Source organism: Podarcis melisellensis (assembly GCF_964234715.1).
Source record: "Podarcis melisellensis genome assembly, chromosome: 4".
In the NCBI taxonomy this organism is placed as follows: Eukaryota; Metazoa; Chordata; class Lepidosauria; order Squamata; family Lacertidae; genus Podarcis; species Podarcis melisellensis.
In genome coordinates, this window is record NC_138531.1 from 84,582,526 (window position 1) to 84,610,220 (window position 27,695).

The window sequence follows — 27,695 nt, forward strand, 5'->3', positions numbered from 1 at the left end:
ACAGCCATCTTGATTCTTGTGGTAGTTGTAACTCAACAACATACCCAGTGCTATGGGTTTGAAGCCAAAACCATTAGTGAATGTGGCCTATACCAAAAGAAAAATAAAGGAGAAGAGAAGAGAAGAAAGAGAGAAGAATTGCTTTGGTTTTTATTGTATCATATGTTGAAAACTCTTAATACATTTGATTATTATTTTTTACAAAAGTGAATGTGGCCAATTATTAGGCATAGCTTACCTTCAAGACAGTTTCTAGATAATATTGTGAGAATGGACTTGTGGACACTTCCCCCCACCCCAGTGTAGTCAGCTTGATGGTGTTTCTTTCACAGTCAACATTCTACACAAATTCCTGGTTTTTTTAATGCAAAGTTGTGATGTATATTTGCATTTATAAATTCAATTTTATTGATGTTGTTATGCTCTTTGCCACTGTGTTGTTTATTCATAGTGTTGGCAGTGCAAAACCCCCAGAGTTCCCTGAGAAAAGGCGTTGACTGCTGAACTACTCTGAGAGTTGTAGCTCTTTAAGGAGGAATAGAGGTCCTCCCACAACTCTCAGCATTCTTTCCCAGGGTTCTTTGGGGGAAGCCATGACTGTTTCAAGTGGCATGACACCGCTTTAAATGTATAGTGCAGATGGAGCCCATGTGCTGTAGCAACCTTTCAATGGAAGTTTCTGAATAAAGGCAGCCTAAAGAAATAGTTATAAAGAGATTGTTTCACAGGTGTGGGGAAAGGGCAGCCACCGGGTGATGGCCACTGGTAGGAGTTCTCCATGCCTTGAGAGTTTTGACTCCTCCAATCTGAATATGTTCATTCCAAATTTTACACGCCCCAAATCTTGACAGCAGATCTTGGCCTGCTTTCTTCCCTCACTGTTCCCAGGAACTCAGCCCTAGTCCCGTAACATTGTATAATAAACATGTCCGTTCTAACTTCCAGATACGACTTTGTAGAAGTGGAAGATATATCCGAAATCAGCACGCTCATCCGGGGACGGTGGTGTGGGTACAAGGAAGCTCCTCCAAGAATCACATCGAAAACAAACCAGCTAAAGATCACCTTCAAGTCGGATGACTTCTTTGTGGCTAAGCCTGGATTCAAGATTTATTATTCCCTGGTGGTAAGTAACACAACTGCTTGTTTCAATGGAGTGGAGATTGTGGCAAGAAGGAGCTAAAGGAACATTGGGGATGGATGGAGCAGTAGTTACCTTAGAGCAAAGGGGGGGGGAGTTAGCTGTCCATAAATATTTCCTCTCCGAGAATATATCCCAGATCAAAGTAGGTTGACCATCCTCTGAGTAAATCAGAAGTTAAGGGGAAACTATAAAACTCTCTGCCATCCTCTTTAATAACGTGTTTCAACCCCTGCTATCACTTTGTGGTCTGGAGCGACAAGCTGAGAGCAGTGAAAAAAGGTCTTGAAGAATAACACTGGGAACAGCTGCTCTTTCTAAGCAAAAGTGAGGTCAGAAAGGGGGAAATATACCTTCAGGGGTTGTAGCCCATGAATCTAAACAAGACACACACAGGTCATATACAATAAATGCTGCAGACAGAGCACAGAGTGCCTCAGCAGGCCGTTAATTTGGGATCCGTGGTTTTTCTGCAGAATGAAGGTATTGCATGCATGCCTGCCATACTGATGAAACAGAAGAATTTGAGGGAGGGAGTTAGGGGAGGAGGCAATTTTTCCCCCCAGTGGACTGGGCAGATCTGTGTAGAGACCATGTGGCATAGTGGTTCAAGTGTTTGGCAAAAAGTGGGCAGAGCCAGATTCACTGTGGCTCCATTCACACCACAGATTTAAAGCACCATGTTACCACTTTGTTCATTATTCATTTAATTTGTACAATTTATACTTCTTGATCGTAAAAAAAAAAAAAAGCTTCCAAGCAGTTTGCAAAAGACAAAACAGAAAAATCAAAAAGGATTTGCAACTCTGCTTTGAAACACAAAATTAAAAATACCTCGGCTTTCGGAGCACCTGGGTAGGCTTGTCTGAACAGGAATGTTTTTAGCAGGTGCTGAAAAGAGTAGAGTGAAGGCGCCTGCTTGGTCTCAATAGGCAGGGGGTTCCCAAGTGCAGGCGCTGCCACACTAAATAATAGATTCCTACAAATGCAGAACGGGTTTTATGTGGCATCTGTAGTAGTACCACTTCCACTGAGCGAAACAGTCATGGCTTCCCCGAAAGAATTCTGGGAGCTGTAGTTTGTTAAGAGTGCTGGCAGGAGACTCTTATTCCCCTCCCAGAGCTACAGGTCTTAGAGTGGTTCAATAAGCAATCCCACTTTCACAGGGAACTCTGGGAATTGTCTGCATGCAGAGAAGTGATTGATTGATTGATTGGACACAGGGAAGCTTTGAAGGTTTATGAGCCCTACCTTCTGTGTAAACAACTGCTCCCTTCTTATTTTCCATTTGGCTCATGACTTATCTGTTTAATTCTTATGTCCACCCCCAAATGTCTATTTTCTTAGAGCTATTAAAGAAATTTACATTTTTACAAAGGTGCAACTGGTTGAACTTGGTTTCTACGCAAATCTGTTTGCAATCTTAGTCATGATTTAAGTTTACCTGTGCCTCCTAGAAGCTGTTAGCAAGTGGCAGTGTCCACACTGGCAACCTAAACCAGTTGAGGATAGACGATGGGTCTCAAGCCCTCAGTGAGTTAGTGACTTGTGAAGAAAAGCTCTGGCCGACTGAGCGGATGAGACCAATCATGGGTCCAATGGTCAAGAAGGCGGTTTCTGCAAGGGCTGTAGAGGGAGGTGGGGGGTGGGTGGGGGTCATCAACCTGGGAAGGCGGCCCATCTAAGGAGAAGGACACCTCTGATCCTCAACCTGTGCTGCCTTGCGAGGTAAGTTGGGGAGAAGAAAAGGCTAAGGAGTAAACCCTTCACAAATCTGGAGTAGAGTCCCTAAGACAGTTAAGTGGCACCTGAAGGAGCGTCTCCACCCCCATCGTTCTGCCTGGACACTGAGGTCCAGTGCCGAGGGCCTTCTGACGGTTCCCTCGCTGCAAGAAGCCAAGTTACAGGGAACCAAGCAGAGGGCCTTCTTGGTACTGGCACCCGCCCTGTGGAATGCCCTACCATCAGATGTCAAAGAGAAGAACAACTACCAGACTTTTAGAAGACATCTAAAAAATAAACAACTATCTGACATTCAGAAGACATCTTAAGGGAAGTTTTTAATGTGTGACATCTTAGTGTATTTTTGGTCTTTGTGGAAGCCGCCCAGAGTGGCTGAGGTAACCCAGCCAGGTGGGCGGAGTACAAATAAATTATTATTATTATTATTATTATTATTATTATTATTATTATTATTATCTGAACGCAGCCCTGTTTAGGGAAGCTTTTAATGTTTAATAGGTTATTGTATTTTAATATTCCGATGGAAGCTGCCCAGTGAGGCCAAGAATGGGGGGGTCTTCTTATCTGGGCAACTCTGGACCTCCACACACTCTGCCCAGGCTTGGTCCCCAGGGACGTCATTTCAGTGTTGCCAGTGCAGTGGTTTGGTTTTACACCAGAGGCCTACTCCATTGTCTCTTGAGACAGATGAATGCAAAAAAAGAAGTAATTGTCTGCTAAACACCTGATAAAAGGGATTGAGGAACATAAAATTAAGTAGTATTATTGGTTGCCAGTGTGGTGAGAAGTTCCTGAACAATCTGAACACTGTTGGAGACAGGATACTGGGTTAAATTGACTATAGGGATAACTCAACAGAGCTGTTCTTCTAGGTAAATGACTACACCGTATAAGCCTTTAATTTGAAGGCAATTTAACAAAACAACAATTTATGATTTCCTTTCCCTGGAGTACCGCAATGCATAAAAATTAAGCAATGCTGCATTGTGTGATATTTCCAAAGGACCTCTCTTACAATTAGCCAGCTTTATGAGAAACTGTGAGCAGCTAATATGGGACCCTGGGGGTTTAGGAAAAAAACAAAATATATAACATTTCAACAGAGCAGCTTTTTCAGCAGCGGGAAATGGATAAGTGATGTTGCTGAGCATCTATCATGTTGGCAGCGTGAACAGAAATAAAAATATTTTGCATCCTGGACAACCTTTATGAGAGAAGTCCAGGAGCTGTAGTTTGTTAAGGGTGCTGGGAATTGTAGCTCTTTGGGGGTAAACTACAGGTCCCAGAATTCTTTGGGGGAGACATGTGGTTTAAATATGTGGTGTGGATGTGATTGTCACAGTGTATTCTGAAACCAAAATAGCCTTTCTTAGCTGCTAACCTGAGCATCACATGCCAGTTGGGAGTTCCTAGAAATCTATCTATCTATCTATCATCTATCTATCTATCTATCTATCTATCTATCTATCTATCTATAAATTTAAAAAGTAATCAAACAGAATTAAAAAAAATATAACCTATTAAAATTTAAACAAAAACTGCACACCACTGTCAGCTCCCAAAAAGTCTAAATGTGGGATATGCTGGAGGTTTGTAGAATGTGAATTGGTGATGGTGGTTGTTGTGTTAATTTAAAATAAAAATGATTTGCCACAAGAAATATGAAGCAATAATCAAAGCAACCATCAAGAGAGTGGGTTTCAGAAACCCAAACTATGATGCTGGGAATTCGAAAGTCATCTTTATTCATCTGAGATTATCTCTGCAAATTTTGGTGAGTCAAAGGTGGGTTGCAATTACACTCAGCTCTTGCAGCACTGGCGATGTAGCTCCCCCAGATGGCATGAAAATCACCTGGCATTGTCCCCTTACACATTGCTCTGATCTCCTGCACTCACTTCTCCATGAGTGACGACCAACACCCCTCTTGATATCTGCATCTTGGTTTCCAGTCTCTCTCCCCTTTACCAGTGTGTTTGTGTATCAGAACGATTTATAATGTTTTCCAGGCTATAAACCTGCAAGAGAATGCTGTTAGTTGTTGTTTTTTTAATTTATTTAAGCCGTTCATCCCTTTTGTTCTTTACAAATAAGTTTAAAGCATCTTAAATTATTAACAGACACCGAATCAATAAAAGCAATAATAAAAACAAATCCCAACATTCTTTTTTTAAAAAACAACAACAAAAACACCCAGTATCATATAATAAGGGGAGGTGAAAAGAACTGACTGAGCAAAAAAGCTAATGCAATCTAATGCTGCTTTAATAAATGCAGAAGAACAGAAGTAGAACGTGCTGGATCAGACCAAAGACCTATCTAGTCCAGCATCCTGTTCTCACAGTGGCCAACCAGATGTCTGCGGGAAACTAAGGAGCAGAACACGTTTAAATGAGAGCCAGTGTGGTGTGGTGGTTAAGAGCGGTGGACTCGTAATCTGGTGAACTTGAAGCTGGTAGCTTCGAGAACACTATCCAACCATCTCATCCTCTGTCATCCCCTTCTCCTTGTGCCCTCCATCTTTCCCAACATCAGGGTCTTTTCCAGGGAGTCTTCTCTTCTCATGAGGTGGCCAAAGTATTGGAGCCTCAGCTTCACGATCAGTCCTTCCAGTGAGCACTCAGGGCTGATTTCCTTCAGAATGGATAGGTTTGATCTTCTTGCAGTCCATACCACTGTAGTATAAACACCAACAACTGGGAAACACTGGCCTGTGAGCGCTCCAGTTGGAGAACAGCCTTTACCAAAGGTGTCATGGGCTTTGAAGATGCTCAAACTCGGGATGCAAGGGAGAAACGTGCGAAGAGGAAGGCACACTTGGCAAACTCTCACCGTGATCAACTCCTACCCAGAAACCTATGTACCCACTGTGAAAAGATGTGTGGATCCAGAATTGGCCTCCACAGTCTCTTACAGACTCACTGTTGAAACTGTGTTCATGGAAGACAATCTTTCTCAGCTGTGAGTGATCGCCAAAGAAGAAGAAGAGTGGAGGTAGAACGTTCTCCTCCTTCTGACACACCTCTCCTCTCCGTCACCTGGCTTTCATCCAGAATTCTACCCACCCATTCTGTCTCTCATCCAGTTCCCCAAAAAACTCACAGTTCACCCAGAAAGTCTCACTAAGAAGAGGGTTTGTGGGAAACTGCTGGCATCACCCTATTGCAGATATTAATACTGAAGCAATTGAATGCATAAAACTTCAAGTTGCCATGAAGTTCACTGGGTGACCTTGGGGACAGTCACTGCCGCTCAGCCTAACTCAACTCACAGGGTTATTTGGGGGATTAAATGAGGTGTGGGGGAACCTTCCAGTGGGGTGGGAAGATGGGATGGAAATGCAATCAATAATTCTGGGTGGTGCTGTAGAAAAGGCTCTGTCTTGCATTTCAACCAGCCATGCTTTGGAAAGGGGCAGGAAGCATTGCTACTGAACACATATCATTGCAAGTTTATGGATTATTTATTCCTCTCCCTCCATTATTGCAACTGCTGCAGAGTACCTAGCCTCGTATGGATGACCCTGTCTCAAATAAGCCATTGCCATGTCTGCAGTTGCTGAATGGAAACTGTGTAATAAATTTCATTTGATTTTATTGGATTGGATAATCAAATAACATTGGCATAATTCAGCATTTGGCTTACTGCGGCGCAGTGTCATTTTCGCTCTCGACAGAGTAAAAAGGTGTGTTCGAATAATGCCCAAGGTCTCTCCTGTCATTGTGTTTTTATAGGTTTAGCAAGCGGTGCAGGTTTTATCAGACGTGCTAACTGCACATCTTGCTTATGATGTCAAAATCACCGTGGCAAATCAATTTCTACAATTTCCCCCCATGAAATTACGTCAAATGATTGCAGTAGTGTTGGTTATACTTAAAAGCTTTGTGACTCTTCACAGGCAACTGCTGAACCACTTAAGTCAGTGCAGATAACATCACGAGCCAGATAATAAACTTGAAAACAGACTGGATTTTTAATAAATGAGTTATAATCACTCCCTGGAAATGGGAAGACAAATATCATACCAGTCTGTGCCCTTAGAATAATAGAATCAGAATTGTAGAGTTGGAAGGGACTTGTCAATGCTTGACAGTGACCTCAGAGGTGGATCTTAAGGATGTTTTCAAATTAGGGATGGGGAAGGTGAATTTTCCTAATTTGCACTTTCCAAAATTATACATGAATCAAAACCCATCCAGCTGTCAGGGACTGGGCAGAGGAGGAATGGTGGAGACCAGCTCCACAGCTTGACCCTTCCATGGAGGAGGAGGAGAAAGTCAGTTTAGATTTACAACAGGAGTTTGAGGGAGGTCACGGCTCAGAGGCTGCAGAGGGGAGAAGCTGGGAAGTAATTGGAGAAGAGTGGGAGGAAGAGGAGGCACCAGAGGGGTGACAGCTGATGGACACAGTGTCTTTAGAAAGCCTTCCAGACCCCCCCTCCTCCCAGAACCCGGCGAGCCTTGAAAGCAGGAGAGCAAAGAGCTCAAAGACAGAGGGCACATAGCAGCACCTACAGGAGAGACAATGCAAATAGCGAAAGAGGAAGTGGGAGAGACGGGGGTGGAGATTCACTCGGGACAACACCACTATCCAAGAGGCTGGGCTCTATAGCCTCTCTCTGTAAATACTGCATTAAAAAGTGAAAGGTAATAAAACTTTCCCTTGTCTTTGTATGTTCCTGGCAACTGGCTGAGAGTCACTGATGCAGCCTTTGAAATTTGCAATTCACTGAATTTTGCAATGCAATTCTCCAGCTAAGCAATGTGTAGAAAAATGTACATACTAATGTCATTTTAAAGGCTTGTTTACCCTCTGCCAGGGTTAGGCTGGCTCAAACATCAGTAACTGAGTGTGTTTTGGATCTGGTGTAACTTTATACCAGCTTAATTCACACTGTTTTGTTTTATGGCAACTTCTGGTGTCTAGGATTGCTCCCTTGAAGATCCATTAATTCTTGGCCACCAAAGTTACCATATGATTGGAAAATGCAATTTTCCAAAATGTGGAATTATGTACAAAGTAAATCACCACCCAAGTCTTCTAGTGATGAGAAGTAACCACTGGAAGATATTTACAGGATTGCCGTATTTTTCGTCCTATAGGGCGCACCGGCCCATAGGACACACCTCGTTTTTTGGGGGGGGGAAATGAATAAAAAAAAAATTCCCCCCCAGCCGCGGCTACCGCCCCAAGCCTTGCACACTCCTGCCCGAAGCACGGGGCACCCTCCAGAGGGCTCCGCGTGCTTCGGGCGGCAGGCTGCTGCCCCAAGCCTCGCGTGCCCAGCGGACACTCGCCGGGGCTGCAGGATGCTGCCCGCAAGCCTTGTGAGCCCGTGGGAACTCCCGCCGGGCTTGCAAGGCTTGCTGATAGCTTCCTGAAGCCTGGAGAGTGAGAGGGGTCGGTGCGCCTCTCGCTCTCCAGGCTTCAGCGAAAGCCTTCATTCGCCCCATAGGACACACACACATTTCTCCTTCATTTTTGGAGTGCGTCCTATGGGTCGAAAAATACGGTAGGTCAAACAATGCAGTTGTTTTAGAAAATTCCATAAGCTCTGGGCCTCTCTGCTTTTCATGTTACAGTGATCATTAGAGGGGAATACAGAGCCCGGGACTAAAGATCTGAAAAAGCTATTAGGACATCTCATTAAATGATCTCTCGGGGCAAATAATCTCTCCTATTGTCTGTTTCTTCCTTTCAGTCCAGTCTTGTTTTAAAAGCCCCAACAAATGGAGCTTCTATCACTCCTTCAGGGAGATCATCATGGAGAAAAATCTTGCTGTCAGGAAGATTTGTCTTCAAAGCAAGCTTATATTTTCCCTTTCTTTAATGCTGCCACATTATTCTTCCTGTCTTCGACCATTCTAAAGATCTATACTCTGTCTCTCCCATTCTCTACTCCCCACCCCAACATTTCCTCTCTTCTCTCAAATATCCTCGGAGCAGCAAGCACTGCGATCGGTTTGCAAGTGGAATTTGCACTTAGGTCAAAAGTCGCTGGAAGGGCCACACACACGATTCCATTTGCCTCATCTCAAATGCCACAGAGTTTCTTACGCCAGTGTAAGACCTCTTCTCTGGTTGAACCCAAGTCCTTCACTTCCCTGCATTGAAGCTCCCTGCCCCATATCATACAAAGCTGCCTTTTTCAGCGGATGTTTGTCCATTGGAGCAAATGGGGCATTTATATTTCTACAGGGTATAAATAAGGGCTTGCCGATCAGAAGGTTGGTGGTTCAAATCCCTGCGACGGGGTGACTTCCCGTTGCTCGGTCCTTGCTCCTGCCAACCTAGCAGTTTGGAAGCACATCAAAGTGCAAGTAGATAAATAGGTACCATTCCAGCGGGAAGGTAAACGGAACCTTAGGCCATTGTCACCACCATCAACACCATTCTTCTTGAAGAGTGAATACTTTGAAGTCGTAACTATCCCTATCCACTTTATTCAGCTCCTCCTAGATAGACCTACTCTGTCACATCGTCATCATCATCACCACATTCATATGCCACTTTTTCTTCCACAGAACTCAAGGTTGGTGTACATGGTTTCCTCCCATTTCATCCTCACAACAAGCCCATGAGGTAGGTTAGACTAAGAGATGGTGACTGGCCCAAGCTCACCCAGTGAGCTTCATGGTTGAGTGGGGATTCAAACCCTGCTCTCCCAGGTCATAGTCCAACACTCTAACCATTATACCACTCTGGCTCTTCCTCACTATCTACTATTGGTTCCCTCTCCTCATTCAACAAAACTCCCTTGGATCCCATCTACCAATCAGCAAACATTCCTTGATTTTCGAATATGCCTTTTAAAGTCGTACCTTGGTTGTCGAATGCCCTGGAACTCGGACATTTTGGCTCCCAAATGATCAAGACCCGGAAGTGACTGTTCCAGTTTTCGAATGTTATTTTGGAAGCTGAACATCCGACGGGGCTTCTGAGGCTTCCAATTGGCTGCAGCAGCTTCCTGCAGCCAATCAGAAGCTGTGATTTGGAAGTCGAACACTTTGGAAGTCGAACATACTTCTGGAACAGATTCTATTTGACTTCCAAGGTATGACTGTATATGTAGAAGTTTATGCAGATTCAGTCTGTATTGATAGCATTTTACTGTGAATTTCTCACAATATACATATACATTCTTATAAAGCAATTTCTCCTAATAAAAAGCACCAACACAATTTTATATACATTTTATGCCACACTATATACATTTTTTTATATGTTACTCAGCTGAAGAACTGCATTGCAAAATTCAAAGAGATTTGAATGTTGCAGAATGGCTGTGTTTTGGTCCGGGTATTGTTTTGTTAAGTGTGAATTTTGTGGGTTCGCCTTTAAATGCAAACTGAATTGGATTTCTCACCCATCCCCATTATTAAACGATGGTAGACTGATAACCATCTAGCCAGGACATGTAAATCATCCCCTAGGTGAAACCTTTTTTATTTGAGGCTGACCAAGGAAGAAATGCCTTCAAGCCAAGGACAATAGGACAGTGGATAATCAGTCTATTCCTCTTGTGGGTGATTTATCTCCTTCACAAATATGAGGAAGTAAAATGGTCTGCTTTCTCATTTTAACTGCAGCTCCTGGAGCTTGCAAGGGCCATCGTGGTGCTGGTTCAGGTACATTTGCCTGGTGCATTCAAAAAGAGATTAAAGCCAGGGAAAGTGTTTTTCCACGCAGCCAACCCAACAGTGCACATAAGCCAGCAACCACACAGGTGTCTATTCTTCATTTATAGAGGCTTACATGGCACTTCCATCCGTAACGCAGAAGGAAAGTGTGAGAATATATTTTGGTCAAAAGCAAGGTTGAAACGGAGGGAAGGTCTTTCACAGGTAGGAAGAGTTCCATCAAAAACGGAAAGGAGAATGGAAATTACCTCAAATTGCATGTTCATTCAAGGTCACAAATGGAAAATGATGTATGCTACTTTGAGCTCCTTGGAGGTAAAGTGGGATATAAATGTAGAAATAAATACATTAATGAATAAAATAATCACAATAACTGCACTTTAAAATATTGCTAGCAGCAAGGGTGTAATCTGGCAGTTTGACTCAGAACAAAGCCAAAATCAGGCATTTTAACACTCACCAAATATTTTCCCCATGGTAAAAGTGTCTTTGTTTCCTGCTCTTGAACTCTGAAATAGCATCCCTAGGTGAATTCACCACGATATCTGACTTTAGATAACTTTATAAAAGAATGGGGGGAAATTTACAAGTTATTTTGGAGACTACTGTAAGCAGATGGAAACAAAAGTAGGATTCTGACTCACTTGTAGTGTAAAAAAACATTATGGATAATATGGTTGGATATAATAACTGGAGTACAAACTAATACAGTGGTACCTCAGGTTACATACGCTTCAGGTTACATATGCTTCGTGTTATAGACTCCTCTAACCCAGAAATAGGGACGCGGGTGGCGCTGTGGGTAAAACCTCGGTGCCTAGGACTTGCCGATCGCATGGTCGGCGGTTTGAATCCCCGCGGCGGGGTGAGCTCCCGTGTTTCGGTCCCAGCTCCTGCCCACCTAGCAGTTCGAGAGCACCCTTAAGTGCAAGTAGATAAACAGGTACCGCTTTCTAGCGGGAAGGTAAACAGCGTTTCCGTGTGCTGCGCTGGTGCTGGCTCGCCAGAGCAGCTTCGTCAGGCTGGTCACGTGACCCGGAAGTGTCTCCGGACAGCGCTAGCCTTCTTAAGTGAGGTGGGCGCACAACCCTAGAGTCAGACACGACTGGCCCGTACGGGCAGGGGTACCTTTACCTTTACCTTTAACCCAGAAATAGTACCTCAGGTTAAGAACTTTGCTTCAGGATGAGAACAGAAATCGTGCTCTGGCGGCACAGCAGTAGCGGGAGGCCCCATTAGCTAAAGTGGTGCTTCAGGTTAAGAACAGTTTCAGGTTAAGAACGGACCTCCGGAACAAATTAAGTACTTAACCCGAGGTACCACTGTATGCAGTTGTAGATGTTTTATAACAAGACTCCATTGACAGGATGGCGGGGGGGGGGGGAGTCACAAGATTCAAAGAATCTCCACATATAGTGTTACTTTATCAATGTGTGTGTGTTTGTATTTTTTTATTTGTAAAATTAATTTTAAAAATTAAGAAAAAATTCACCAGATATCAGCATCTTTAGTTAACTAGAATGGTATCTTGTAAAATGAATAACAATCATTTCTTTCATTTAAATATCTCTTTGCAAAACAAAAACAAAAAGCAACACACAGATGTTGCAAATTAAATTGGAATAAGGAGATGCCACTCTTTCACACACAGACACATAAAAAAACCCACACTTCTACACACCTCTTCTAACCATCTGGCTGAAGTCAGCTGAAGACAATCCAAATAGGCAGTATTATTTCCTACTGTTTACAGAAAATCAGCATCTTTCGAGCCCATCAGTAAGCAAAGAAACTTGGCAGAAGATCATCCTTCTAAACTTCAGAGACTGGAGGAGGGGGCATCTCTTGTTATTTGCCATTGTTGTTAAATTTTTAGGAAGTCTACAAGCAGTTCTTGCTTTTATGTTTTCATTTGAAAATATATGTACCCAGCCACCCCTTAATAGATGCATCGTTTTCCAGGAAGGGAGTAAATTGCTTAGCCCTTTGCTGCATCTGTAAAATATTATCCACATTTCTGTCATAAGTTTCCTGCAAAATTAAGTGGGGCCCACAGAGACGGAGCTTTTAAAATGTCGATGAACCATCATATAAGATCAATAAGACAAAGGGAACTTTGCAGCAAGTAATCACCAAGCATTGGCAAAAACACTGTCCCTATAGGGAGCACATATCCAATATCCTCATCCAGTCATTTGTGGAACACGCTTCGAATATTCATCTCTTTGGATAATTGTGTCAAAGGTGCAGTAAAATAACTAGGCCAGAGTGAGAAACTTCTTGCTGGGCAAACCTCCTAGAGTCGCATGCAGTTGATGAGTGAGGCCAGAAGCAAACACAGGAGGAGCAACAAGTGTTAATTTAGCCTTCGTAGAATAGGCTAGTTTCTAGACATACTCACATCCAGTCAAGCAAAAATCACCTATCAGCATTCAGGGACACTCAAGGAAAATGTGAAGTAGGGGGTCGTGATATTGGGAGAGAAGGTGTGGCTGAAAAGGGAGTGTGGCCTGGGGACAGCCCTGCATAGGGGTAGGGGAGCAATTTAATTCATCTTGCTTCTAAAGGCAACCTTGTTCAACACACACTTTCTGAAACAATGTACAAACCAAGTTTATACTAGGGTAGGTGTAAACTCCTGCCAACCTAGCAGTTCGAAAGCACGTCAAAGTGCAAGTAGATAAATAGGTACCGCTCTGGCGGGAAAGCAAACGGCGTTTCCGTGCGCTGCTCTGGTTCGCCAGAAGCGGCTTAGTCATGCTGGCCACATGACCCGGAAGCTGTACGCCGGCTCCCTCGGTCAATAAAGCGAGATGAGCGCCGCAACCCCAGAGTCGTCCACGACTGGATCTAACGGTCAGGGGTCCCTTTACCTAGGTGTAAATTTAAAAGCATATATTACCAAACAACAACAACAACGAATTGCAAATATGTGTATACCGGACAGAATTGCATACAAATGTTTATATTATGAGAAAAATCACATTTAAATGCCAATGAATTTTCACGAGTACTGAAATTGCAAACTGGCGTGGAAACATAGATAACTGAACTTACAATAGGAAAAACTAAAAAATGAAGGGAAGTCAAAATCAACAGCTTAAGCACTACTTAAATCAATGGGGACTACTTCTGAGTAAATGCATATAGGATTGCGCTGTAAAAAAATACATGCACATATTTTCCAGGAGAAGAAAAAGAAGATGTCCTGCCACATAGGATTTAACCAGCTTCAAAAGTATCTGGGGCAACATGAGGAATGCTTTGTATTTGTACAAACTGCGGGTGGTATTCAATGCTTGTCCTACACAGACTAGATACATTGAAGTTAATGGGCATGACAAGCTTAGGTTCATTGATTTCATTGGGTCTACTCTGAGTAAGACTTAGGTGACTACAACGCATTGCTATGTAATACAGAAATAAATTTAACTCTCCCGGTAAACACTTCTCTATCCCAGTCCCCAATATTAGCAGACTACAGTGGTACCTCAGGTTAAGTACTTAATTCGTCCGGAGGTCTGTTCTTAACCTGAAACTGTTCTTAACCTGAAGCACCACTTTAGCTAATGTGGCCTCCCGCTGCCACTGCACGATTTCTGTTCTCATCCTGAAGCAAAGTTCTTAACCCAAGGTAATATATCTGGGTTAGCAGAGTCTGTAACCTGAAGCATATGTAACCCGAGGTACCACTGTACTGGAAAGGTCATGTTATATTGCTTGAGAAACACCCCCCCCCTTTAAACAACCACAACAGGGCATGCACAGCCCTTATTTACAGGTCAGCTTCAAAATGTCACCCCTCAATGTCAAGGGAGGAAGGATGTGGGAATGACCACATTGCTTCACCCACCCTTCAGTTATTAACCTCCCGTAAATTCTGAAGGGCTGTTTTTCTGCTCTGCTGTAGTCAGGAGAGACTACTGAAGCATCCACTACTCTCTTTTTTTCCTTTTCCTTTTTTTTTTGCAATTTCACTCAAGGCATTTTCTTGTATTACCAACGAGGTTCATGCTGAAATCTGCCAGTCAGCATGGCAGAAGTTCACCAAAGCCCTCCCAAGGGCACTGGATCTTGCACTGGGAATAAGGTGCGATTCTCAGAGCCAAGGGGAAAGGGTGAATCAAAGGGCAGAACTACACCTTCTGTGCATATGGGGAGGGATGCAATTTAGTTCACATTTAAAACTTAAGTAATTTGCAATTTGTGGACCAAAACATAGCCATCCTATGAAATTCGCGCTCCTCTGAATTTTGCCATGGAGCCCATTACACAGGCAATGTGTACAAAAATATATACGCATGTAGTAGGGTAAAGTCTGCCTAAAACTACATATGTTAGTAAAAGAATAAGATGCAAAAAAAAAAAGCATATCGTTGGGGGAATTAGCTTTACAAAAATGTGTAAAAGAGTCAAAATTGCATTCGAAATGTGTATCTTAGGAGAAAGTCAGTTTTTAAAATTAAAATAAATGCAAGCTAATGTGAAGAACTGAATTTAAGATTGGGGAAACTGTCACGATTTCCCCTACCAGTCACCTAAGAATAGGGATGGAAGGCTCCATCAGTTTCTGTTCTCTAAGTTCCCTATTTTTGCAGTCATGAATTGAGTTCTCCACATTTCTATAGCATTTTGCGTTATTTTTTATTTTTTAAGAACTTAAGGAAATTCATCAACATTTTAGTGCAGCTGCGTCCAAATCAACACATTTCATTCGGTTTTTGACTAATGCATATGTTTTTGTGAGCACTTTCCCCTCAATACAACACGTTTTGTGTGTTCTTTTCATGATTAAGTTCATTTTCATGTACCATTTACCCTCATATTTCCAAGCATTGTTTGGTTGAAAAGCTGCACTTAAAAAATTGGGTAAATGTGAATTGAAAAGGGCGGCTGCATTTTGCTTCATGCATCATTTCAGAAAGTGCAGATTTAGTAGGTTCGCCTTTAAATGCAAACAGAATCAGGTTTCTCCCCCATCCTTCTCTGTGACCCTACCTGTCTTAAACTTGAAACCTACCCATTACAGTAGATGCTAACTACTCCCTTTTATTTTTCTTTTAAAGGAAAGTTAATAATTCTTCCCTGTTTACCCACTGCACAGTTTCATAAATAAGGAAGCAATCCAAGCCCAAGATCTACCTGGCTAAATAAGGATCCAATAGGTCTCTGGCTCAGTAAAGCATGAGATTCTGAATCTCAGGGTCATGGGTCATGGGTTCAATCACTGAAAGATTCCTGCATTGCAGGGAGTTGGGCTAGTTGACCCTTGTGACCCCTGTTAGAATTCCTGCTCTGTGATTGCAGTCATGGGATTGTTGTCTGTCACATGACGGTGTATGTTTTGACTCCACAGAGTGGGAAGTGACGGAGACAGGATGTTTGTGTTATTGTGTTACGTGAAGTGGGACTGTCCTTTGTTCTTTCTCTTTGCTGTCTGATGCTAGAGAGAGAGGGAACCATGTTGCAGTGCTCCATGTGTGTTTTATATGTAAATAAAGTAGATTAGCCAAAATGCTGAGTTGCTGAGGTCTGTCACACAAAGCTGTGAAGACTGCCGATCCCTGAGTGTGCCAATGTCTGTTGGCATCGGTTGCTGTGATGTTTGGGCTGAAGAAAGCTTTTGAATCACCCGAATGAGCGACTGGGCGGGAGAGATCATGCCAGTTGGGCATTTGTCTCTGCCAGGGTCCTACTCGAGAGTAGGAAAAGCTCCTGACAGCCCCATCCAACTCTACAATTCTATGAATCGCTGGTGTGGCTGGGCTATGCAGGTGCAAGCCACACCTTCTGACTGAGCCAGAGATACCCTGGCACAACTCTCTCATCATGGCTCATCTGGGGCTCAGCTGAGACCAGCAGATCTTATGTTGCCTTCAGCAGCGGAGCAAGCCGATTAGGCACCTGGAGCGGCATGTGTGCCCTGGGCCCAGGTGCAGGGCCAGCTGCCCACAGGGGGTGGGGCCAGCCACCCGTGGGGTGGGGTGAGCCGGGACAGGACAGTCTGCGGGACCTCCAAGGAGTCTGCCAGCCTCCTCCCACTCAGCCGCCCTACAGCTGAGGGGGAGGCGGAGGGCGGACCATTTGGGGCAGCGCGGAGCCTGCGGATGCCCAAACCATCGCGTCACTCCCAGGAGAGACGCATGGCTCGGGCGCGCTGCAGGCCCCACGGTGAGTGCCACCTGGCATTTTGTCACACACCCCAGTGGTGACACCCAGGGTGGACTGCCCCCACCGCACCCCCTTCCTCCGCCCCTGGTTGCCTTAAGTCCTGAAAAAGAGATATTCTGGGGCAGTGGCAGGGAGTAGCAGGGGTACTCAGAGAGCACTCCCTCTGTTCAGATCAGTCACGTGACATGGCAACCAGGTGGAACTTCCACCAGTAAAAGCAGTGACTTTTCAAAACTCCATTTTGAAAAGCTTGCTTTCCCTCTTCCAGTCTTGGGCAGCAGCATCTCTGTTCCAAAATAAGTTTGGATGTGGTGTACATTATGCCAGCTTTATTTAAGCCATCATAAATTACGCTGGCTTCCCATAGTTCGAATCGTCCTCAAGCCACGCATTTGGACATCCTTCTCCTGCTAACATAATAGCAAGGAACGAGAGAGGTGCAGACCAAACTCGCCTTCTACTTAAAGCCATTTTGCACCTTTCACTTTTCATAAATAGACAAACCAGGCTCAGACTGACCTTGACTGTAATTACAGCTGAAAACCTTCATGTTTCTTTGACAGCGTTTGGACTATCATACTCTCTCCCCTATTATAACAAGTGACTATGTCAGAATGGATCAGGAGGCACCCACTACATCATTGTGCCCTGTTATTAACGTAGTCATCACCAATAATGGAATTATAGCTAGAGATGTATTGTGGCAGGCAGCCACACATCCTCTCTCTTTCTCTGTGGCTCCTGGTTATTTAAGGCTCAGCTCAGGCATTGTGTCTTGAGAGGGAGAGGAACATTGATTTTCAAAGGTTACACCTGAGCCACAAGTCCCCTCGTGCCATTCTGCAAACTTTGTTGTTGTTGTTTAGTCGTTTAGTAGTGTCCGACTCTTCATGACCCCATGGACCAGAGCACGCCAGGCACTCCTGTCTTCCACTGCCTCCCGCAGTTTGGTCAAACTCATGCTGGTAGCTTCAAGAACACTGTCCAACCATCTCGTCCTCTGTCGTCCCCTTCTCCTTGTGCCCTCCACCTTTCCCAACATCAGGGTCTTTTCCAGGGAGTCTTCTCTTCTCCTGAGGTGGCCAAAGTATTGGAGCCTCAGCTTCAGGATCTGTCCTTCCAGTGAGCACTCAGGGCTGATTTCCTTCAGAATGGATAGGTTTGTTCTTCTTGCAGACCATGGGACTCTCAAGAGTCTCCTCCAGCACCATAATTCAAAAACATCAATTCTTCGGTGATCAGCCTTCTTTATGTCCAGCTCTCACTTCCATACATCACCACTGAGAAAACCATAGCTTTTACTATACGGACCTTTGTTGGCAAGGTGACTCTACTTTTTAAAATGCTGTTCTGCAAACTACTTTTCGCATTTTCCTCCATTCCAAAAGATGGTTTCTTATAGGGATCGGTGAGGAATTTGATTGGATTCCCAAATGAAGTGACCTGATTCCCAACCTCCAGCTAACTGGAATTTAGTTATCCACTAGCTTTTCTGTTTGCAGGATGTTCTGATGCTATTCTATGTTATATAATAATATATGCGCTTTGAGAGTGGATCCTTTTAGAAAAGGCCATGCTGAGAGAATATGCATTCAGAAATGAGTTTTGTGGTTGAAAATGTGTTTAAAAATATACATTTAGCTGCCATTCCTAGCCCAAAAATGGAAAGAGGACAAGATACCAATGAAAGAAGAATGGCAAGCCAAACTTATGGAATATGCAGAAATGGTGAAACTTACAGGAAGTATCAGGGATGCAGGTGGCGCTGTGGTCTAAACCACTGAGCCTTTGGGCTTCCCGATCAAAAGGTTGGCGGTTCGAATCCCCGCGACGGGGTGAACTCCTGTTGCTCAGTCCCAGCTCCTGCCAACCTAGCAGTTTGAAAGCACACCAAAAGTGCAAGTAGATTAATAGGTACCACTCTGATAGGAAGCTAAACAGTGTTTCTGTGAGCTGCTCTGGTGTCGGTGTCCCATTGCGCCAGAAGTGTCTTAGTCATGTTGGCTACATGACCTGGAAAACTGTCTGCGGACAAACGCCAGCTCCCTCGGCCTGTAAAGCAAGATGAGTGCCACAACCCCAGAGTCATTCGCAACTGGACTCAACAGTCAGGGGTCCCTTTATATTTACCTTACAGGAAGACTCAGAAACAATGACAATGAAGATTTTAAAAAAGACTGGGATCCCTTTATGTTCTACATACAGAAATACTGTAAAGAAATGGACTCACTAGTTGGGTTTGATTAAACATTTACAACTAAGAAAACAAGTTCAAAGGTTAAGAAACAATAATATGAAATGTCATTGAGTGTAAGAGGTAACTATGAAAGAAAATTTGGTGTAAAATTGATAAGAAAATAAGAGCATTTAGATGTAAGATCATAAAAATAAGACAACAATTAAGCAGAAGGAGTAAATATTTTAAGAACCAGAAGGGGACGTTGATGGAAGTCATGAGGAGGTGGGGTTATATGATAAATGTTATATTGTGTCATGTGGTTGAATATTAAATCGTAAAATTCAATAAAAACTTTTTAAAAAACAACAGCATATATTTAAATGCAGTGGTGACTTTAATTTGCATTATATTAGATGCAACCTGATGCTTTCAGAATTGGAAAAGAACAGAGCAAAGTCTTGTGTTACGAATTGAAATGCCCAGCGACCATATAGTTCATCCTTTGTATATATATTTTTATACAAAGACATGTACAATAATGTTGTGACTCTAATACCTGCCCCTCCCCGTCCTTTATTTTTCTGTTTGATCTTCAGGATGATCTCCAGCCTGCTGCAGCTGAAACCAACTGGGAATCGGTCACAAGCCCCGTCTTGGTAAGTAAAATGTGAAATGTGCATTTTATAGAAATAATTGAATTCAGATTCCCACCCCCCATAATTTATTTGTTTTTTTGTATGTGTCCCCTGGACATGGAAGTCCATGGAAGTCCATGGAATGATCATGTTTTCATTTTCTCTCCCTCATGTATCACCACCACATAAGGACACATTGGGAAATCTGAATAACTGATTTTATTTAGCAAAATTTATATATGCATTAATTAAAAACAAAACAAAACAAAACAGCAAGCTATTTACCTATGCAGTAACATATGCCTCTCTGGGGGGTTGTCTGTACCTTTTTAAAACTTGGCTAAATCTCTTTGCTAGATACATACCGATGGACATGTGCAAGTTCATTCAGAATTAGTTGTTATCTCTCTGGAGAATAGGAACATCACACAATGGCTTGGCACTCATTAGAAGGGAGCTGCCAATGTTTGCTACTGAGGAGCAACCTATTGAAAGTTGCTGAATAGCAACAGTGAGGTCAATAGCCTGGCAAGTCTTAACCTTGTCCCATTAAAACAGTTCTCCTTTGTCTTCTTCTCTGGATGCAACGCTCGAGTCACAATACGCTTGGCAAAAAGCTTTTTCTCCTGAAACTGGTAATTCCCTGTTTGCAGAACAAGCTCAAGTTTGTTAGGCTGCCATTTATTCATTTGCTTTTCCTATGCATCTGCCAGGGCCAGCAGGTTATCGTAGGATGTGTGATTGTTCTCTTGACTTGTCCTTCTCTTTCAGGAAAGCTGAGCTTTCATTTTGCTGCATAGTAATTGAAATGGGAGGGACGCGGGTGGCGCTGTGGGTTAAACCACAGAGCCTAGGACTTGCCGATCAGAAGGTCGGCGGTTCGAATCCCTGCGACGGGGTGAGCTCCCGTTGCTCGGTCCCTGCTCCTGCCCACCTAACAGTTTGAAAGCATGTCAAAGTGCAAGTAGATAAATAGGTACCACTCTGGCGAGAAGGTAAATGGTGTTTCCGTGTGTTGCTCTGGTTCACCAGAAAGCGGCTTAGTCATGCTGGCCCAATGACCCAGAAGCTGTACGCCAGCTCCCTCGGCCAATAAAATGAGATGAGCGCCCCAACCCCAGAGTTGGCCACAACTGGACCTAATGGTCAGGGGTCTCTTTACCTTTTTAATTGAAATGGGGGTGGGGGGATCTATCCTTTCAAAGGTAAAAGTTTTATATAAAAGAAAAGCAGCATTCTATGAAGGGCCATGGCTCAGTTGCTGAGCATCTGCTTTGCAAGCAGAAGGTCTCAGGTTCAATCCCCCGTCAACTCTACTTCAGTCCCCTGTCTGAAACCCTGGATAGATCTCTCGCTTACTTCAAATCCCTCTTCAAAACTCATTTTTTCCATGAAGACTTTGGTACAACCATTTAATTCCCACACCCCACTATAACCAGACCTGTGTGCAGTTGAAATAGTCAAAGTAGTCTTCAGTTTACCCCAGTGTCCATTTCCTGCCCTTTATCTCTGGTCAAATGTTGTTGTCAAATGTTGGGCAGGGACTTATCTTCTTTTACTTTGTAAAGTGCCATGCACACACCAATGGCACTACTGAAATAACACATGCAAACATAGTCAGCTGGTTAACCATGATCATATATATGCCTAGAGACAGATAGTCAGGTCATGGTATCCATAGCAGTGATCAGAAAAGTAATGGCTGCTGGGAGGAGTGCAGAGAGAAGAAATGCCATGGTGCCTCTGCAGCAGCACAACCGGATGCCTTCATCTGCCCTGGCTGCAACAAAACATGTCTCTCCTATATTGGTCTCTACAGCCACAGCAGGTGCTGTAACTCCAATGGTTTGACTTCACCCCCAAAGGTGCACTCCTCCACTGTCTCCCGAAACAGACGGATGCCAACCATAGATAGACAGATGATAGACAGGTGATGTTAGATGATAGATAGATGATAGATGATAGATGATAGATATAGATAGATTAGATAGATAGATAGATAGATAGATGATAGATAGATAGATAGATAGATAGATAGATAGATAGATAGATAGATAGATGATAGATAGATAGATAGATAGATGATAGATAGATGATAGATTTGTAGTTGTTTAGTCGTTTAGTTGTGTCCGACTCTTCACCACCCCACGGACCAGAGCACGCCAGGGACTCCTGTCTTCCACTGCCTCCCGCAGTTTGGTCAAACTCATGTTAGTAGCTTCGAGAACACTGTCCAGCCACATACGCTTCAGGTTACATACGCTTCAGGTTAGACTCCGCTGACCCAGAAATAGTGCTTCAGGTTAAGAACTTTGCTTCAGCATGAGAACAGAAATCACACGGCAGCAAGCGGGAGGCCCCATTAGCTAAAGTGGTGCTTCAGGTTAAGAACAGTTTCAGGTTAAGAATGGATGTCCGGAACGAATTAAGTATGTAACCAGAGGTACCACTGTATTGAGGATGCAGCCGTTGTTTTCTGCAATGCACAATATTAGCCCTGTATGAATACATTCTATGAACCAGATCTGGGGAAAAGTTTTATTTGAGATGTTTGTCACTTTCTACCTGCATTTTTCAAAGTACACCGCACTGTATGTCACTCTTAGGGCGTTTCCTATCACTCTCCGTCAGTGACCGACCCTACTCTTACGGCAGAAGCTCTGGATCAAACCGTTGCTGGATTTGACACCGTGGAGGAACTCCTCAAGCACTTTAACCCAGACACGTGGCAAGAAGATCTCGAAAGTCTGTACACAGACACTGCCCCACATCGAGGCAGAAGTTTCTATGAAAGGAAATCGAAAGGTAGGAAGAAACCTGTTGAAACTTTGGTGTGCAGAGTGCGGTTTGTGAATTTTGCTAGAGGGTAGCCTTTACCCGTGTGGCACTGTGGGTTAAACCACAGAACCTAGGACTTGCCGATCAGAAGGTCGCGGTTCGAATCCCCATGACGGGGTGAGCTCCCGTTGCTCGGTCCCTGCTCCTGCCAACCTAGCACTTTGAAAGTGTATCAAAGTGCAATTAGATAAATAGGTACCGCTCCCGCGGGAATCTAAACAGCATTTCCGTGCGCTGCTCTGGTTTGCCAGAAGCGGCTTAGTCATGCTGGCCACTTGACCCAGAAGCCGTACGCCGGCTCCCTCAGCCTATAGAGCGAGATGAGCGGCGTAACCCCAGAGTCGGTCACGACTGGACCTAATGGTCAGGGCTCCCTTTACCTTTACTAGCTTTTACCCATTGCAATTGTGCACTCAAAGATCCTTTTAGAGTAAGAAAGTAATGAAGTTGTTTTATACAGGAAGTACATAACTTGGATAGGAAAGGTTTCGAGGTCTAAGATGGCTAATCTAGAGAAGACAAAGATCGCTATGCTTGTTCCTTAGTTTTCAGAGGATAGATCCAAGACCTCTCATCTTCACATCTGAGAGAGAAGTGTGAGGAGGAGGAAATTGTAAACAGATTAGGAAATGGCAGTTTAATTTGGTATGCAGAGTTCAGTCACAACTTGAGAATCCAGTTCATCAGAGAATACACTTTGACAAGAGAACATCCTTGGCAAACAGCTGAGAGATTCTCCTATAGGGGGAATTATTACATTGACTTCATTGCTGTGTTGTGTTAACCTGGGAAACGGTTAACAGCAACGAAAGCACCAGACAGCATTTTTACTGCACATTAATGCATTCAGGGGAGGTTTACTGGGATTCAGGCTTTCTTGGCACTGAACTGTATTGTACTGTTGCAGCAGCTTTTCGGGAAAAATAATTAAAATTAATGGCAAAATTAGCAGGATGTAAGAGATAAGAAAGGGACGCAGGTGGCGCTGTGGGTTAAAGCCTCAGCGCCTAGGGCTTGCCGATCGAAAGGTCGGTGGTTCGAATCCCTGCGGCGGGGTGCGCTCCCGCTGATCGGTCCCAGCGCCTGCCAACCTAGCAGTTCGAAAGCACCTCCGGGTGCAAGTAGATAAATAGGGGCCGCTTACCAGCGGGAAGGTAAACGGCGTTTCCGTGTGCGGATCTGGCTCGCCAGAGCAGCGATGTCACGCTGGCCACGTGACCCGGAAGTGTCTCCGGACAGCGCTGGCCCCTGGCCTCTTAAGTGAGATGGGCGCACAACCCCAGAGTCTGTCAAGACTGGCCCGTACGGGCAGGGGTACCTTTACCTTTACCTTAAGAGATAAGAAAAGCCGTTCTGTTCTCTGGAGAGGTCACTTTCTGGTTCTCGTGGAGAAGCCGTTTTCAATGGAGCCCAGCAACAGAAGCACACAACTGTATTGAGGCAGTACTGGGCTTGAAATTTTGCACCCTTAACAATTTTGCACCGCACCAGGGGGAATGACCCCTCTGCCCCACCCCACCCCCAATGCTACACCACTCTTTCTGACACTTTGAGATCTCTGCTTTGAGCCAGCCAGGTTCAGATGTACTTGGTTTTCCCATGATGGGTGCAGTTTGAAGAGATAACTTGCATTTCTGAATGGCCCCACTGTGCATGAATTCTCATGACACCCCACATCGAATGCAGTGATTCTCAGTGGAATCAACTTACACACTTAGTATAAAAATGGGTGAGTGAATCAGAGGCCTTTGAGTGTTCCACACTACTATTGGAACTCCTCAAGGGATCACGTCAGAGACCAGGCAGAAAAGTACTGCTCTGATGAAGAATGGTGGGAGCCTCCCCCTCCCCCTGCTGCTGACCAGGATCCTGAAGCTGCCCAGGAGCAGAAGAAGCAGTATAGATTTGGAACAGTGGTTTGCAGAGGGGCATAGTTCTGAAGACAAAAGTTGGGGTGAACTGGGGAGTGAACAGCAAAGTGGAGAAGAACTGGAAGAGAGAGAGCTAACAGACTCTCTCTTGCTGAAAAGTGTCCAGTCTGTAAGCCCAAGGTCACGTACAGCAGATATGATGGCTACACTAAAAGCACTGCGGTTGTAAGATCAGGTTGCAAGGCATGGGGGGGGAGTGGGTGGAAACCTTAATTGGGAACACCTCCATTCCAAGAATGGCTACTGTGGTCATTTAAGACTCTTTAAGCAGGTGGCACTGTGATTTAAACCACTGAGCCTAGGGCTTGCTGATCAAAAGGTTGGCGGTTCAAATCCCCGTGACGGAGTGAGCTCCCGTTGCTCGGTCCCTGCTCCTGCCCACCTAGCAGTTCGAAAGCACGTCAAAGTGCAAGTAGATGATAGATGATAGATTTGTAGTTGTTTAGTCATTTAGTTGTGTCCGACTCTTCATCACCCCACGGACCAGAGCACGCAAGTAGATAATAGGTACCGCTCCAGCAGGGAGGTAAACGGCATTTCCGTGCGCTGCTCTGGTTCGCCAGAAGCGGCTTAGTCATGCTGGCCACATGACCTGGAAGCTGTATGCAGGCTCCCTCGGCTAGTAAGCGAGATGAGCGCCGCAACCCCAGAGTCGTCCGCAGCCGGACCTAACTGTCCGGGGTCCCTTTACCTTAAATGGTAAGTAACTCTTTTCGTTTTGTCCTGCTTATCTACGGCCAAAGGAGGGGGGGAGGAAGCCGAGTCCCCCAAAGCCTGACAGATCATCTACCACTTCACTCCTTCTCTGACTCTGGATTATTGGCCACCATTTCACTCCACAAGTCACTAAGGACTGCACTGTCAATGTATCTTTCCCACAATACTAGAATTCAGGGTTGTACTATGAAACTGAATGCTGGAAGGTCCAGGACAGACAAAAGAAAGTACTTCACACAGCACATACTTAAATTATGGAATTTGTTTCCATTAGATGTAACGATACCCACCACCAGGTGGCCTTGGCCCCTTCTAACTATACAATTCTATGAACAACTCACCAAACACAATCTGGACACCTATAATCATTTCTCCAGAGGACAAATGTTTTTTGGCTGAACTTTAAAGCCAGTTGTTTTATATAAGCCACAGGTGTCCTTAATTACCAGTAGTAACTCCCCTTCTTCTTGCCCTCTGCCTCCATGTCAACTGTCCCACTGTATATTAAGGACTGGGATAATCATTTTTATCCATTGCACTTAGAAGAACATCTGGCGTCAGCACCTGTCAGAGCAGGTGGTTTTTATGGGCTGCCAACATCTCACCAATTTTCATTATGTAGACCGGGTGGTTAAGTATTTTAATTGTAATTGAATGAAATGCAGGATTCTGTATCATGCACCCGCTTCCCTTCTTCTTAAGTAGCATCCAGATGCAAGAAGTGCATCGGTTGGGAATCACTCACTAATTTATCAAATTTCCCTATGGCTCAATAGAGAAGCTCCCTGAGCAGTTGATTTTTAAAAACAAACTAAAAGAAAAAAATAAGTCAATGACGTCTGTGGGGTCAGAAAACCAGGGAAAAGAAAAGTGGAGTTGCTGGGAACCTGAATTCAAGATTGCAGCATTTTCATGCAGGTACCCCTTGTTATTTGCCAACAAAGGTCTGTATAGTTAAAGCCATGGTTTTCCCAGTAGTGATGTATGGAAGTGAGAGCTGGACCATAAAGAAGGCTAATCGCCGAAGAATTGATGCTTTTGAATTCTGGTGCTGGAGGAGACTCTTGAGAGTCCCATGGACTGCAAGAAGATCAAACCTATCCATTCTGAAGGAAATCAGCCCTGAGTGCTCACTGGTAGGAGAGATCATGAAGCTGAGGCTCCAATACTTTGGCCACCTTATGAGAAGAGAAGACTCCCTGGAAAAGACCCTGATGTTGGGAAAGATGGAGGGCACAAGGAGAAGGGGATGACGAAGGACGAGATGGTTGGACAGTGTTCTTGAAGCTACCAGCATGAGTTTGACCAAATTGCGGGAGGCAGCGGAAGACAGGAGTGCCTGGCGTGCTCTGGTCCATGGTGCCACGAAGAGTCGGACACGAATAAACGACTACACAACAACAACAACAACCCCTTGTTATCCTGTATTTTGTTTTGTGTTCACCAAATGACTCTGATCTTGACAAAAGTCTTTTGGAGACATTCAGTTCATGGATGTGCTATAGCTTTGTGACCACATTGGCCTGCTGTTGCCTGACATATATGTATTGGATATCATGCTTGTGTCGGAACCTACCTGCATAGACTCTGTGTAAACAATGGCCCATCACATCCAGCAACCTGTTCTCACAGTGGCTGGCCTGATGCCTGCAGGAAACCCAAGCAAGACATGAGTGAAACAGCACCCCACTCACCTGCGATTCCCAGCAACTAGTGTTAGGAGGCATGATGTCTCTGACAGTGGAAGTAGAGCATAGCCCTCATGGCCAGTCATGTGGTCTGTGATTGGCCCTGAGGGAGTCTCAGACATGTATGGATCATAAAGTGTCTCTGGGAGGCTTTCACCTGTTAGGAAAGAGAACACCAACTCCACACCATGCTTCTCCTTCCAGGAAGGAAAAGTGATGCTCCTGAAGTGATCAAGACACTCTGCCGTCTCCATCTTGCTTTAAATGTTTCTGAAGACAGTAGATACTTGACCACCATTGGTCTACAGTGGTACCTCGGGTTAAGAACTTAGTTCGTTCTGGAGGTCCGTTCTTAACCTGACACTATTCTTAACCTGAGTTACCACTTTAGCTAATGGGGTCTCCTGCTGCCCCCCCACGATTTCTGTTCTCATCCTTATGCACAGTTCTTAACCCAAGGTACTATTTCTGGCTTAGCAGAGTCTGTAACCTGAAGCGTCTGTAACACCCTTCAAGTGTCCCTGTTTTCCAGGGATTTATAGAAGCTGTCCCGGTTTCTGATTTGATCCCGGAATGTCACACTTCTCCTTAGAATGTCCCTATTTTCATTGGAGAAGTGTTGGAGAGTATGGAGTTATGTGACCCCGCCCCCAAAGCCAAGGACATAAGTTACTATACAGTGGTACCTTGGGCTAAGAACTTAATTCGTTCTGGAGGTCCGTTCTTAACCTGAAACTGTTCTTAACCTGAGGTGCGCTTTTGCTAATGGGGCCAACCCCTGCTGCTGGTGTGTGATTTCCTTTCACATCCTGGGGCAAAGTTCGCAACCAGGAGCAGCTACCTCCGGGTTATCGTCATTCGTAACCAGAAGCATTCGTAACCAGAGGTACCACTGTACAATCTTTAGAATACATCTGAAGGCAGTCCTGTATAGGGATTTTTTTTAATGTTTAATGAGGGTTTTTATATGTTGGAAGCCACCCAGAGTGACTGGAACAACCTAGTCAGATGG

At 44.3% G+C, this 27,695-nt stretch overlaps 1 protein-coding gene across 1 annotated transcript in view; it reads left to right on the forward strand.

The window, feature by feature from the left end:
* The window catches only part of PDGFD (platelet derived growth factor D), a 146,167-nt gene that overhangs the window by 91,976 nt on the left and 26,496 nt on the right, over positions 1–27,695 (forward strand). Inside the window, exons 3-5 of the mRNA XM_081910014.1 lie at positions 946–1,126; positions 19,471–19,530; positions 22,116–22,314. Coding sequence (XP_081766140.1) covers positions 946–1,126; positions 19,471–19,530; positions 22,116–22,314 — 440 coding nt within the window. The remainder of the gene's footprint in view (positions 1–945; positions 1,127–19,470; positions 19,531–22,115; positions 22,315–27,695) is intronic.